At 31.0% G+C, this 13,519-nt stretch overlaps 3 protein-coding genes across 4 annotated transcripts in view; 2 read left to right on the top strand and 1 right to left on the bottom strand.

Annotated features, from left to right (window-relative positions):
* The window catches only part of gig (tuberin), a gene marked incomplete in the record, with an annotated part of 56,248 nt that extends 52,281 nt beyond the window's left edge, over window positions 1–3,967 (top strand). Inside the window, 2 exon segments of the mRNA XM_067047282.1 lie at window positions 1,030–1,200; window positions 3,281–3,967. Coding sequence (XP_066903383.1) covers window positions 1,030–1,200; window positions 3,281–3,475 — 366 coding nt within the window.
* Window positions 3,968–3,970: 3 nt separating this feature from the next.
* On the bottom strand, window positions 3,971–7,761 carry LOC106692654 (transmembrane protein 186). Its single transcript, XM_014438714.3, has 3 exons — window positions 7,501–7,761; window positions 7,288–7,433; window positions 3,971–4,380 (listed from the first exon to the last, which is right to left on the bottom strand). The coding sequence occupies exons 1-3, from the start codon at window positions 7,629–7,631 to the stop codon at window positions 4,058–4,060; spliced, it is 600 nt and encodes a 199-aa protein (XP_014294200.1). The 5' UTR covers window positions 7,632–7,761; the 3' UTR covers window positions 3,971–4,057.
* A 2,384-nt stretch (window positions 7,762–10,145) lies between these two features.
* LOC106692651 (trypsin-7) overlaps window positions 10,146–13,519 on the top strand; it is a 5,211-nt gene continuing 1,837 nt past the window's right edge. Inside the window, exons 1-2 of one of the 2 annotated variants that reach the window (XM_067047280.1) lie at window positions 10,146–10,449; window positions 12,945–13,346. In XM_067047280.1, coding sequence (XP_066903381.1) covers window positions 10,203–10,449; window positions 12,945–13,346 — 649 coding nt within the window. In that variant the 5' untranslated portion in view covers window positions 10,146–10,202. The remainder of the gene's footprint in view (window positions 10,450–12,944; window positions 13,347–13,519) is intronic. The other variant, XM_014438710.2, reaches the window with a different exon arrangement.

Below are 13,519 nucleotides of genomic sequence, written 5' to 3'. Positions count from 1 at the left end.
AATTAACCATCGGAATACTTTTTTATTTGTGAATTTTCTACTCCAATAATCAATTATTCATACAAAAACATATAATTAACCATCGGAATACTTTTGTATTCATCATTATTTTACACAATAATCAATTATTTGAGCAAAACTATTTGAATAACCATTTGAATACCATTGATATTAAAATTGATAGCATTTTTATATTCTGCGTCTTAAGAAACATATATGAGGACCCTAATATATTAGAAATCTGAAAAGTTAAAATAAATCGATACGTGATCTTAAAATCGGTAGCATTTTTGTTTTGACTAATTTTGTATTCGAACAATTTTATATTCGACTAAATTTTTATTCGATTGAAATAATATTTCAAATATTTGAATACAAAAGTATTCGGATTGTTTAGTCGTATTTTTTTTATTCGAATAAAAATGTCTTCGTCTCTCTTCAATCGAATATAAACATCGAATAAAAATTTATTCGTCACTCGTCAATCGAATAAATATATATTTGTCTCGTCAATCGAATACTTTTTTCCCAACTCTGATTAAATGGAATCACGGAAAATAAAGAAAAAATCCTAAGAAGATAACAAATAATATAGGTACATAAGTAATAATGCAGGTATATAATAATAAATAATTATGTACTGATAATGGAGGTACATTATTAAAGAAAATACATAGTATAATATTTTAAGCGTTATATTAATTTCAAATTTTGTACATGTAGTTATTTAGTTGATTCTAATATATATCTATGTTATTTTCTTTTTCATTCTTATTTTTAATAGTAATATTTTCCCTGTATTTTATTACATAAAGTTTCATATTGTTATAATATTACACCATGCATTTTCTACAAAAGTTTTTTTTTTTTTTTGTTCTTAGCCCTTATGAAGGCTTGAAACGCTGACCGTATCCTTGACACTAATAAATAGAAGTTCACTTATTTTTGTGCCATCTTTTTATTTATATATATAATCCATGGTCAACTATCTTCTCATTGTTATAATTTATTTTTATATTTCTTCATTAGGCGCAGTTTAATTATGCAGTTGTTGTTATCGAGCCTTTGGACCTAGGGACGAACCAAGTGATAGTTAAGGCTAAAGAAGAGCTGCACCAGCACATCAATCATACAGAGTACAAAGTGGTTTCCGACCACAGCGTTGCGATACTAGCGAGGCAATTAGCTGTACATTCGAATGTAAGTAGCTGGAAATTCATTGGTTATTTTCTAATTGTTGGTTTTTTCATAATAAGTTTAGATTTGTTCCTGTTGTTTGTGTCCCTCCGATTAATAGTTTTGAGTATAATTTGTAAACCATTGTACAGTTTAGGCAACAGTTCAATATGTTGACTGTTGATTTTTTTTTTTCAATTAAAAGAAAAAACCAATAAACATTATAGATTCACTCTCTAAGAACTAATAGTTTTTGTTGAAATTTTCTGACTAATGAATATTAAAACAAAATGTGCAAGGTTTATTGATAATTTGTAAAATGTTTATTTCTTACCAGTGTTTCTGCTCTTTAAACATTGTCAAGATCTTAAAATACTCATCTATTTTATTTACATTTTATCTATCAACAATGATTGTTTATCAGAGTAATTTAGGTGTAACTAAATATTACCCATTAGTACAAGAGCCCAAGAGAAGAACAAAAGTTATTTCACCCCAATATTTTATTACTTGAATGAAAACTATGTATAATTACTAGTCGAAATTGATTAGTCTGCCAAGTACAGGTAGGAAGAATAAAAAATAGCGGCTGTTTCAAAACTTTAAAAAAAATTAATTTTTCATTTGGAGATCTATATCTTTAAAATTATGAACAACACAAGAAAACCTAAGAGGATATTTACAATAGATTAAATTGGCTAAAATATGAGCCCTAATAGTGCTTTAATAATTCCCGAGATATAGCTTTTTAATAAGCAACATTTCATAAAATAATGCACTGAAAAATAAGTAGGTAGTGAATTTATTTCGAGAAAGAGAAGAGAAAGAAATTTATTCATTCATGTTGCCCAAATACATCGGGTTGCTACATTACACAGCATACTGATCAATCCGTGATCGGACATATATAAATTACATATTTTTATATGATATAATATAATAGAAAGATAACATTTTTTTTTCCACAATATTCTTTTACAATTAATACCAGTCTACAAACTAAATACAAGTTTTTCAATTTATTCCTTTTTTTCTTTCCCTTTCATTTTACAACCCTTATTTCAAAATATCAACAAATTCCCCTATATAACAAATATTAGAATATCAAAAATAATAAAGTAGTAAATAAATAAAACAACAAATAAGATATGCGATGCATGGATGCCATCCCTCCTCTAGATAACTCCCCTACTCATTAATTTCCATGCATGTGGTGGTGGTGGATGATTCCCAGGGAGTCAAGTATTATATTCTCTGTCATCCGAGCCACGTCCTGAATATCGACCCCAAACATTAACATTTAGAACATTAAATTTTTTGTTGAATGACTCATAACATCAGAATTTCATTAAGGGGTGTTTTCAAAACAATGGTCAAGTGAGTGACTTTTTTCTATTTTGTATATTTTGTTGCTTTTCAATCATATCACGAAATGTATAGAATAACAGTTGGAGATGATTTAACTAGCTTTCTAATGACTTTCTTATTTTTTGAACTTAGTAAAGTGCACCTTTATAACATCTTTTTCAAAATAAGATCTTTCTCTGTAAATGTAATATTGTAGTAAGTGTAGTTAAAGAATAAAAAAATTCAGTATCATTTTATTAAATCTGTCAAATTAAGTAAAAAGAAACATTTAATGACAAAATAAGAAAATATATTTTTGATTTTTTAATTTTGGAAAAAATTTATTTGATGTGCAGATGTCTAATAGCTTAACTATTAGACGTTTGTGAGGAAGCTTATAAAAGTTTTCAACCACAATAGTTGGCATAAGCAAAGAGACTGCGAAATGGGATTACCATTGTTGAAATTATTTTCTAAATTTTCATTTGACTTGTATATTTCTTTTAAACCCTTTTTTTATCTCATTTTATGTTTCATTATTCTACATTCGTTATAGTGGCAAACCCATTTGAAACATATATTTTATATGTTGTTTTTTGGCTGAAAAAAATTTAATATTATGTTCATAATTATGGTGTTATTACTAAACATTTGTACTAGCCTTGGATTAGTGGCAAGTGGTAAACATGTATATCCAGTATTAAATTATCATAATTTTACTAATTTATAAAATAAAATGTTTATCAACTCTTTGCAGTTGGCATCTATGATCTCATGTCGTTTGAACTCGCCATCAAGAGAGCCATACGCTTCAAATTGGTTAGAAAGGCTTCGGCAGATCAAGCGTATCAGACTTAAGTTACAGCAAGAGCAGGGCTGCGGAGACGACAGGCAGCCTAAGCAGCAGCCATCGCGTAGGCTTCTAATCGACGATTTTACAGAGTACACATAGTACCTTCGTCTTTTCTTAACCTCTTCCTATTTTATTTTGAAATATATCTCTCTGCTGTTTTATAGCTTTAAGATAGAATTATGAAATGTCTATGTTGTTAAAATGTTCATTCTTGTCTTAATGCGTTAGAATATTTAACTTATTACTCTCCATATTTTATTATTTTTCTTTTGTATGTACAGTTCTAATCGACTGATTTATTACTCGTTGACTGTATTAACTTCATTTATTCGTAATTATATGATATATATTTTATATAAAAGCATGTATATTACTTATAGATTTGTAAGTTTCATTTATGAAAAAAAAATGTTATCGCTGAATTAGATAAATGCAGTCATTTGTTACCTGATTGACGATAAGATAGATGTATTTTCAAACCATTAGTTCTATCATTAATTTTTAATATTTTTCTCTTCTTTATGTTTTATTTTATTTTTTTTATACTTAAAAGAAAAGAGAATTACTAGGTGTATTATGAAATGATTCTATGCGTTGTGATTTCAAAATTTATTTAATTTCAAATTTATAATATAAAATTAATACATTGTTTAAAAAACTGAAACTATTTTGTTTTATATATTAATAACCTGGTTCACCAGCATTATAAAATGAATGCCTGAAAAGATCATCATGTAAGATTTCTCCGTTACTCAAATTGATCTTGAACGGTTTCTCTTGAGTGGATATCCAGACAGTTTTATACAGGTAATCTTTAATGGAGAAAGCAGGACCGTCATAAATTGGTGTAATATCTTTTATATCGCAGATTATGTCTGTCCGTTTTCCCCAAAAATCGAGGTATGCTAATTTTATTTGTTTTTGATTTCTTGATACATAGGCGTATCCAATAAGTCTAGAAAACAATTGACCTACAGAAAATAAAGCAATGGTTGACGCAATTCCTGAAAAATAAAAAATAAAATTTAATCTTTTTATAAAAAATATGGTGTACACATCACAGATTATTTACTTAACACCAAACTTTCAGTATAAATTAATTTCTGGTTGAGGTTCAAAACTGAAAATTATATGATATTCAACTGTGCCAGATTTTTTCTTCACTAATTCCATACAGTAATTCTATTGTCAGATGATAAATGTGTAAGTTAGTTTTTCCTTTCTTAAGTAAATCAAACTGAATTACTTTTACATCTCTCCGAGAAAGCAAGTTCTAAATAATATTTTAGCAGAAGGCGATTCTGATAACTTTTTTATTTTACCAAAATTTCCTTTTACAATAAAAGATTTAAAACAATTTTCTACATTCAAAACATCAACAAAAGAGATTACCGAGTGTGAAATTTTTTTTTCCCTGTGAAATAATGACTTATAAAATTCTGCTATTTGAACACAGAATTCATATAAAAACAAATGTTATCTTGTTAAATCATATCATTATAATGAACAGTAGAATTAAATTTACCAGCAAAATATATATTTGTAAATTCAGTTTAACGATATCTTTTTTGTTACTCTCCATTGCCTGCTATGACTTAATATGTCAGATATTAATTATATTATATCTTCAGTGATTAATTAATAGTATTAATTATACCTTCAGTTTTCCAACTGTATATTAGAAAATTATAGTATTACTCTTTGTAGTGAATTTGTTTCTACCTGGAGAAAACATTTCTTGGATTGGAAGATCGTTCGTTGATTGAGCGTGTGTAATATATAAAGGATATAAAAGGAAGATAGTCTGGGTGCACAAAATAACTCAAATAGTAAATAAACTATTATGAGCCAGTGTTTCGCCACACTTTGCAGGGTTTCATCAGGACTAAAAAAAGATACAAACAACTAAAATAATGTTAATTTGGAAAATAAATAGTTGTAAACTATTTTTATTTCTGTTTTGACCGCAACCCTGCCCATCTCCCTATATATCAATTTTTACGGTCAACTATACATACATATATAGAACTAAAATAATGTTTTAAAGTAAGATGAAATAAAAGTAAACTATGTTGTAATTAAAAATGATGAAAAATATATATATAAAAATGAAAAAGAGTAAATTAATAATGGATATAAATTTAATTTGTTTATTTTTATATAAATTTTCACAAATTATATCATATTTAACTACAACATAGTTTACTTTTATTTTATTCTCTTACTTAGTTACATCATTTTAGTTATTGCTCGTTCGTTGGGCCTTTAGGGTGTGAAATCAAATGGTCATCAATGTCTATTAGGATTATTTCATAATAATGAGAAGATAGTTGACCGTGGATAATATTTATGAGGAGAAGACGGTTGGGTGTGAGGACAGAATATAACAAAAATTAGTTCAAATAACTTATTTGTGGTATATTCTTACTGCACCCACCAATCGTCTCATAGCATTATTTTAGTTGCTAGTATATTTTTTTAGCCACATGATGAAGCACTGCAACGTGGGGTAAAACATTGGCCCACAATAAATAGTTCATTTATTATTTGAGTTATTTTGACCGCACCCGGACTGAGTTCCTTTTTATGGTCAGTCAACAATCTTCCACCGAGTTGGATTTCTTATAATAAAAGCCCCTTCACCTTTAACTGCTGGTAACTGGGAATGGAAATTTATAAATCATTTTTGAATGTATTCACCTATTGACTCCGATTGTTGTAAAAATGCCATTGACTATTTCTTATAAACCAAGGGGCATCTATTATGTTTCTTAGAGCCTCGTTTTGAAATAACTACAATTTTTATCATTGCATTGAGATACAGGAAGTTTCACTTTATTGTATTTATTACTCTCCATGTACTCTATATATATTTATGTAATACATATATCCAGGGTCAACTATTAGCTCATAATTTAGGAAAATAAAAGGTTGATGTATGAACACAGCTAACTAAACCCCCCCCCTCCCAAAATATATATATATCACAAATAATGTTTATATATAAGTTATCACTGAATAATGTATTTAAACTGAATTGCTCAAAAAGAATATTTCTCATATACAAGGTCTGTTCCAAAAACCACTTCTGACTATCCAGGGGAGGCACAATACAGGTTTTGATGGCGAAAAACCCGAACTCTGCATGCTTTGTAAAGTTTCAGACTGTGAGGAGCGGTTGTTGGCATAGACCTACAATCCTTTTTGGAAGAACTATAGAGAACCTTTTTTCTTCCTAAAAACTGAATGAACAACTGTTCTTTTAATTAATGCTTAAGGTTTCCATCTGTTTTGTAACATAATCAGTATTTTATGTAGAGACATTAAATTAGAAATTAACAAAAATATCAGAACATTATCCATTAATTAAATTTATATTATTATAAATATTAATTTACTCTTTTTCATTTTTATACATATTTTTCATCATTATTAACTACAACATAGTTCACTTTTATTTCATCTTACTTTAAAACATTATTTTAGTTCTTTGTATCTTTTTTTAGTCCTGATGAAGTTTTGCAAAGTGTGGCGAAACACTGGCTCATAATAGTTTATTTACTATTTGAGTTATTTTGTGCACCCAGACCATCTTACATACTGTTCATTATAATGATATGATTTAACAAGATAACATTTGTTTTTATATGAACTCTGTGTTCAAATAGCAGAATTTTATAAGTCATTATTTCAAAGGGAAAAAAAAAATTTCACACTTGGGGAATCTCTTTTGTTGATGTTTTGAATGTAGAAACTTGTTATATATCTTTTATTGTAAAAGGAAATTTTGCTAAATTAAAAAAAGTTAACAGAATCGCCTTCTGCTAAAATATTATTTAGAACTTGCTTTCTCGGAGAGATGTGAAAGCTCACGGTAGACAGGAGTTACTAAAAAAAAAAATACGACATACCTACGGTTGAGACTGCCAATGGAATATGAGATCCACAAACATTAACTAGGTAACAAATATAAGTAGTAGGCGCAGACACAACGAACACACCAAATTGAATTTTTTTGAATTTATTTATGGCTGAACAAAGAGGAACAAAAGGGAACCTGTGGAGAAATAAAAACAATGTGTCAAATAAATACTGGTTCTAAATCACTTTATAATAGGAGCTACCTGTATATAGGTGTAAATGAACTGCCAACAGGGGTCAGATTTACTTTTCTATGAGCATAACTGTTTATGATTTTAAAAGGAGCTATATTTAAATTTTTAAGAAGATAATTCGTTAAGAATGGCATAGTCATTATGAATTTATATGATGATTAAATATAATTCTATTTAATAATAATAATATTATTAAGGAATCGACTGAGTATTTAACATTTCAAAATTCACATTTATTTATCAACACCCACACAGATAAAGCATCTCAAGCCTGTTATAGACAGGTTATAATAAGGCGTCCAAAGAGCTTAGAGTAACAGGAAATTTATTTCTTGTATACTTGTACAACTTCACAAATGCAACATGTGAAGTTGTTTAATTTAGTTTCAAAACTAGATCAATCCATGACATGTTTAATTTCAAAACTAGATTAATCCATGACATATTTAATTTCAAAACTAGATCAATCCATGACATGTTTAGTTTCAAACCTAGATCGATATATTTTCAACAAGTTTATAGGTGACAATGAAAACATTTATTTATTTATTTAAATGCTTCGACCACTAGGGCCATTTACACTGAATTTACAAAGTAAGTAGATTACAATTGACATATTTACAAAGTTACAAAGTGAGAAAGTTAAAAATTAACAATTACAATTACAAGTTACATTACATTAAAATTTACAAATTTACAATTACATATGTACAATTAAAATTACATATATACATTTTACGAAGTTGCAATTATATTTGACGTAGTAAGTAAATTACTATATTAAATTTTGCATTCACTTATCTATGCTGGACAGTTAGACTATATGTGATCATAAATATTAATGATTTTTAGAAAGTGAAAAAGTTTTGTTATTGTGAGATCTTCGCTCAACAACTCCTGTAAATCTGAAAAGAACTGGTATGGTTCGTTAGCAATACATTCAGTGAGAATATGCCTAACGGTGAGATCGTTTCCATAGTAGCGACACGTTGGTGCATTTTCTTTTATCATGCGATGACCGTGGGTAAGTCGAGTATGGCCTATCGGAAGACGGGCAATACCACATCTTCTCTCCGTAGCAGATTCAAGTTTCTGGTTGGACGTTTCACTGTCTGTTGGACCATTCTTAACTCGTTGTCTTTCATAGTGAACCATTCATCTTGCCACTCGCCATTTTGTACAGAGTTTTCTTCTTACAGTTTTACATTGCTAAATACCTTTCTGGGGCTTTAAATTTGGGGGATCGAAATTTAATGTCATATCCTTACATCAAACATATCAATTTTTAACAAGATTTTATTTTTAATCGATGATACAATCATCCTCTTTATTAACATCCTATTGCCAACTAGAGGGCAAATTTTCAATGTTGGAGCAAGATATATAGAGGTGGCATTTTAGATATCATTTAAGGTTGAAAAGCTTAAGCTTAGAATGTGTTGAAGTAATCGAAACAAATGGAAATCCGATGGTCCAACATCGGACGAGTATCGTGGGTGAGTCACCTCCAACTTCCCCAATTCATTAATTGTTTTCCAGAGTTCGTCTTGCGCAGTGCGGTCTTATAATAACGCCTTTTCTATTGATAATCACTTGAATAGTCTACCAAGGCTGGTTAAGACTGTGGCAATTCATCAATTATCTCAGACAGATTTGCTTCCACTTCAACCCTTGACAGTTCATTGTCTAAGATGAACTCTTGGTCTTTCTGGTCAATAGAAGTCGGAAAGATCAAAATTATTCACAGTCCCTTTTACATCACAAACAAATCATTACATAAGGGCCCGGACATAACTATTTGTGAATAACATAATAAAAAGGTAGTAAACATTTTTCACTCGTTGGACACTTCAAGCACTTTACCACAAAATCTGACAAGAAGACGAAAACGCCTATGGAGCAGGGATCTGCTACTTTAGGTGTACTAAGGAGTGTCTTTATTGGAAGGCTCCTCCACTTACAAGTTCATACTAATCCTGTGTAGAGGTAGTCTTATGGATTACAAATTTACACTACATGCTAAAAGGCATAGGTAAAATTACAAAATAAAGAATAATAAATAAAAAAAATATAAGCTTAGATAATGTACGCATGTTGTTTCCAAGAACAATTTTCAGAAAAAAATTGGGTTTAAATGCTTTCCACTTCCCAACCAGCCAATTCTACTTGTTTCTAACCTGGCTTCTCCTTCATTACCTAATAATCCTCCTAGGCGTCTGAAAAGAAGATGGCCTCGGGATCTTCTCCTCTAGAAATGTTATTGGAGTTCTATCAATGGGTAGATTCTCCATATGTTTGTATCATGTCACTATCTCACCTACAGCAAATTTACTTGTTGTATATATGTTATACAGTTGTAAATAACAATAAATAAATTATTAAAAAAAAAAAAAATGCTTTCCAACAGGAACTTGAAATTTATTGTTATATGTGGTAAATATCAGTACTTATAATAAAACCATTAGTTTGGTAAAGAATCATTTCAAAGCGTCATACAAAAACAAAGCTACCAATATAAGCAGCCACAAACAATGTTTAAAAACCCTTCAGTTGCAACAATAAATAAGAATCAATTATGCTATTGAACAATTGTTAAGGGTTCAAACTGGAGTTTCTTTCCAATCGGCGCATATGTACTTACTAGACAAGCATAATTGGTTACAGATGTTTGTAAAAATCATTAGTCAGCATTTTTAGGTTATGTTTAATCCATGATACATCCGGTATATCAGTTATTTTTCATTTTAACTAATAGCCTGTTTTGTATGGCTGCTATAAGAGATCCAACTAAAAGGCACATTAAAGCTCGAATAGTTGGAGGTTACGATACTAGTATTATGAATGTACCATATTTAGCATCGCTACAGGTAAAGACACAGCAATATGCAATGCACATTTGCGGAGCTGTTATTGTCACCAAAATATATTTATTGACAGCTGGTCATTGTGTTACTGAACGTAAGTCAACAATTGCTAAATCTGTTTTTTTTTTCATAACCCCTATTTCTGAATTTAATTTATGGTTTTTAGCATGAATATATATTCTGGTTCTGCACTGTTTCCTTCTTCAGTATTGGCCTACATTTAAAGGAGTTTTTGAGGTGTATTTTTGTTGTAGTGGGCGTTCTTTGAATTTTATAATGTTCTGGGGCACAGATTGGTTTTGAAATTTAAACCAAACCTGAAAAAAAACTTATTCCCTAAATACATGTCCTGGCACGTAGTTTCTGAATTTTATCTGGTTTGTTGCCAAAGCACCGGAGCTGGTGTAAGGGTCCTGAACAGTGGATTTCTTTGGTGCCGTTTAGAGTCGAAAACTTACGAACTCAGGCACAGTGGGTAGTTCGAAGAGCTCGTGTAGTTCATCTGTCTTCATCTTCTTCAGCGATGTTGGCCGCACAATCTTCCGCAACACTGTATCCTGGAAGCGTTGTAGATGGCGCTATCTCCCTCCTCTGAGATGGGTGAAGAGTGGAGCACCATATAGAAGTGCTGGTCTCAAAATACTTTTATAAATTTGGAGTTTGAGCCTTAGTGAGCCGTACTGGTGATGATAAAAGGTGGAGTAACCGGTATGATCTGAGACGGACTCGTTTGGTTTTCATATAGCAATGACCAGACAGTGTCATGTGGCGATCCAATTTAATGGCCAGATAAACTATAGAGTTTGCCACCTGGAGCGTGCGAGGTAGTCTGGTTTTCTTCCCTTTCTGTATTTCGAACGCCACGCAATTTGTTTTTTCCGGGTTTATCTGAATGTTGAGATGGTGTAGTTTTTTTTACTATCTCCTGGCATGCTTTCTCCGCCCGCTTGAAGGCATGTTTGGCGCTGACGCTGCTGCTATGAATTGCGATGTCGTCTGCGAAAGTGGCTATTGTGGCAATGGTGTAGTTATGTCCCACGACATCCGCAGTGTATATGGAGAAGAGAAGATGAAATAGGACTGCCCCTTGTGGAACACCGCACGTAATTAAGCTTGTTCTGGAGTGATTTTCATGAACCCGTACAGCTAGGCTACGGTTGTTTATAAACGATACTATAATGCTATAGAGTTGTTCTGGGCAGTCGAGGTCCGCGAGACACGGAATCGAAGGCATTCGTACAGCCTATAGAGATCATAGCTGTAGCTATCGCCAAATCTTGTATTTATTCCATTTGGTTTGATGTACTCCTGCACTTGCTCTTTTAGGGGGGGGGGATAACCACAAGGGTAACCCATTTTCACCCTTGCCATCAAGTGTTCTAGAAGAGTATTTAACTTCGCTTGATAAATCAATCGGTCGTCCTGCCCCCAATATACTGATATCAGTTTTTCTCCCGTTCATGCAGTTAAAGAGTACTTTTTTAGGTAACGTGTTTACTAGAGAAGCGGCGATGTACTTCATGTTACTATTGAGAATATCCTGGATGGCATGGGTTACGTCATCAATTGTTTAAGAAGGTGTAGCCCACTAACGTACGTTCTTCACGCATGTTGGTCACTGGAATAGTCAATTAATCAGAAGACGTTATCATTTAAGCAAAAACAGTTTTTTTTATTGTTGACATGAGGAAAAAAAAGTTTGAAATTCAGTTCCCAATTATCCCTTAGGTAAAAATCTCAGGGGTAATTGAGAATGGTCATACCCAGATCGTAAAAGAATAGTTACATCAAAATCACAATGGATACTTGAAATTTACTCAACTACCAACAGTTATTGACAAATAATGACTCTCACCTGTGAATCGTGCAGTCACCAGAAGCTGTTATCAGCAGACATTTTTCAGAAATTATTTACTGTATATTGATTATATCACAGAAATTCCAGCTGAAAACAAGAAAATGTGGGAACACGTTCTATCACTTCTTAGTAACACTGACTTTCAAATGCCATATCATTTTGGTTCCCCAAACTTCCACGTGAGTTTTTCCCAATTACCCCTTATTTCCAATTACCACACCTGACCCTATTCATATTAAAAAAGAAAAAAAAAGAAAAGATTCTGTTATACGATATATTACTTTCACTTACGTATAAATGGAATATACAGTTTGGGAAAGTATTGCGATCGTCCAATATTTTTAATTTGAAGTAGGTGGTTTGGGTCTGTTAGTTGTCGATTTTGATCGAACTCGGTGAACGAATGAGCAATTAAGTGATTTTTAATGTGAGACAGGTTTTATCCTCATTAAAGTAGACTGACAGGGCTGGATGCTGAATTTTCAAAAAATTGTCCTCTGAAGTGCCTTTAATTTTGTTTATTTGAAGAAAAAAAAAATAAACAATTATCATTGTTAGCAATAATATACAATATATAAATATAAAATATTAAAGCATTTTATGTATAATTAAAGGAAAAGAAAGCAAAAAGCTGGCTTAAAGAGGATCTGAAAATTCTTTTCTCGTCATTATTTATTCAAATAATATATTGCAAATAGTACATGTTTATGAAATTAAAAATATATTTTAAGTTTCAGATGACAAAACAAAAGGAAGTGAGAAGTATACAGTCTTATTACCACAAGATTATGCAGTCAAATATGGAAGCAGTTATGCCGAAAAAGGAGATCTTTTAATGATTAAAAAATTTTTCGTACATCCAAATTATAATTTTGTGGAATTATTTAATGACATCGGAGCCATTGCCGTTGCAAAGGATATTGTATTCAGTAAAAGTGCACAACCTGCTAAACTGCCCAAAGGAAACTTCACAGAAACTTCAGCCCAACTAGAAAAATTTACAGAATCCAGAGTAGAATGCAAGGCTTATGGCTGGGGTGTCACTACCGCCAGAACTTACTCCAACGTGAAAGTCGTTGCTTTGCATTTAGTTAAGACAGATGTCTGTCAGAAGATACTCGCTGAAAAAAAAAGTAAGATATATAGGAATGCATATAAGATAGTTAGTCCTAAATATTAGTTTTACACAAGGACGATGTGGCTAGGAACAAACTATATATTAGTTATATAATGGGACGAACTGGCTAGGAACAAACCATATATTAGTTATGTAATGGGACGAACTGGCTAGGAACAAACCATATAT

This window comes from Halyomorpha halys, unplaced genomic scaffold (assembly GCF_000696795.3).
Source record: "Halyomorpha halys isolate HHAL.00 unplaced genomic scaffold, Hhal_1.1 Scaffold65.1, whole genome shotgun sequence".
In the NCBI taxonomy this organism is placed as follows: Eukaryota; Metazoa; Arthropoda; class Insecta; order Hemiptera; family Pentatomidae; genus Halyomorpha; species Halyomorpha halys.
This window is presented reverse-complemented; position numbering and strand designations above follow the sequence as displayed.

Bases quoted from the DNA above. Each gene is read 5' to 3' on its own strand.
- LOC106692654 (XM_014438714.3), bottom strand. From the start codon at position 7,631: ATGACTATGCCATTCTTAACGAATTATCTTCTTAAAAATTTAAATATA. The intron at 7,434-7,500 runs GTAGCTCCTATT...ATTTCTCCACAG, and splicing joins TCATTTACACCTATATACAG to GTTCCCTTTTGTTCCTCTTT. The intron at 4,381-7,287 runs GTATGTCGTATT...TTTATTTTTCAG, and splicing joins ATTGGCAGTCTCAACCGTAG to GAATTGCGTCAACCATTGCT.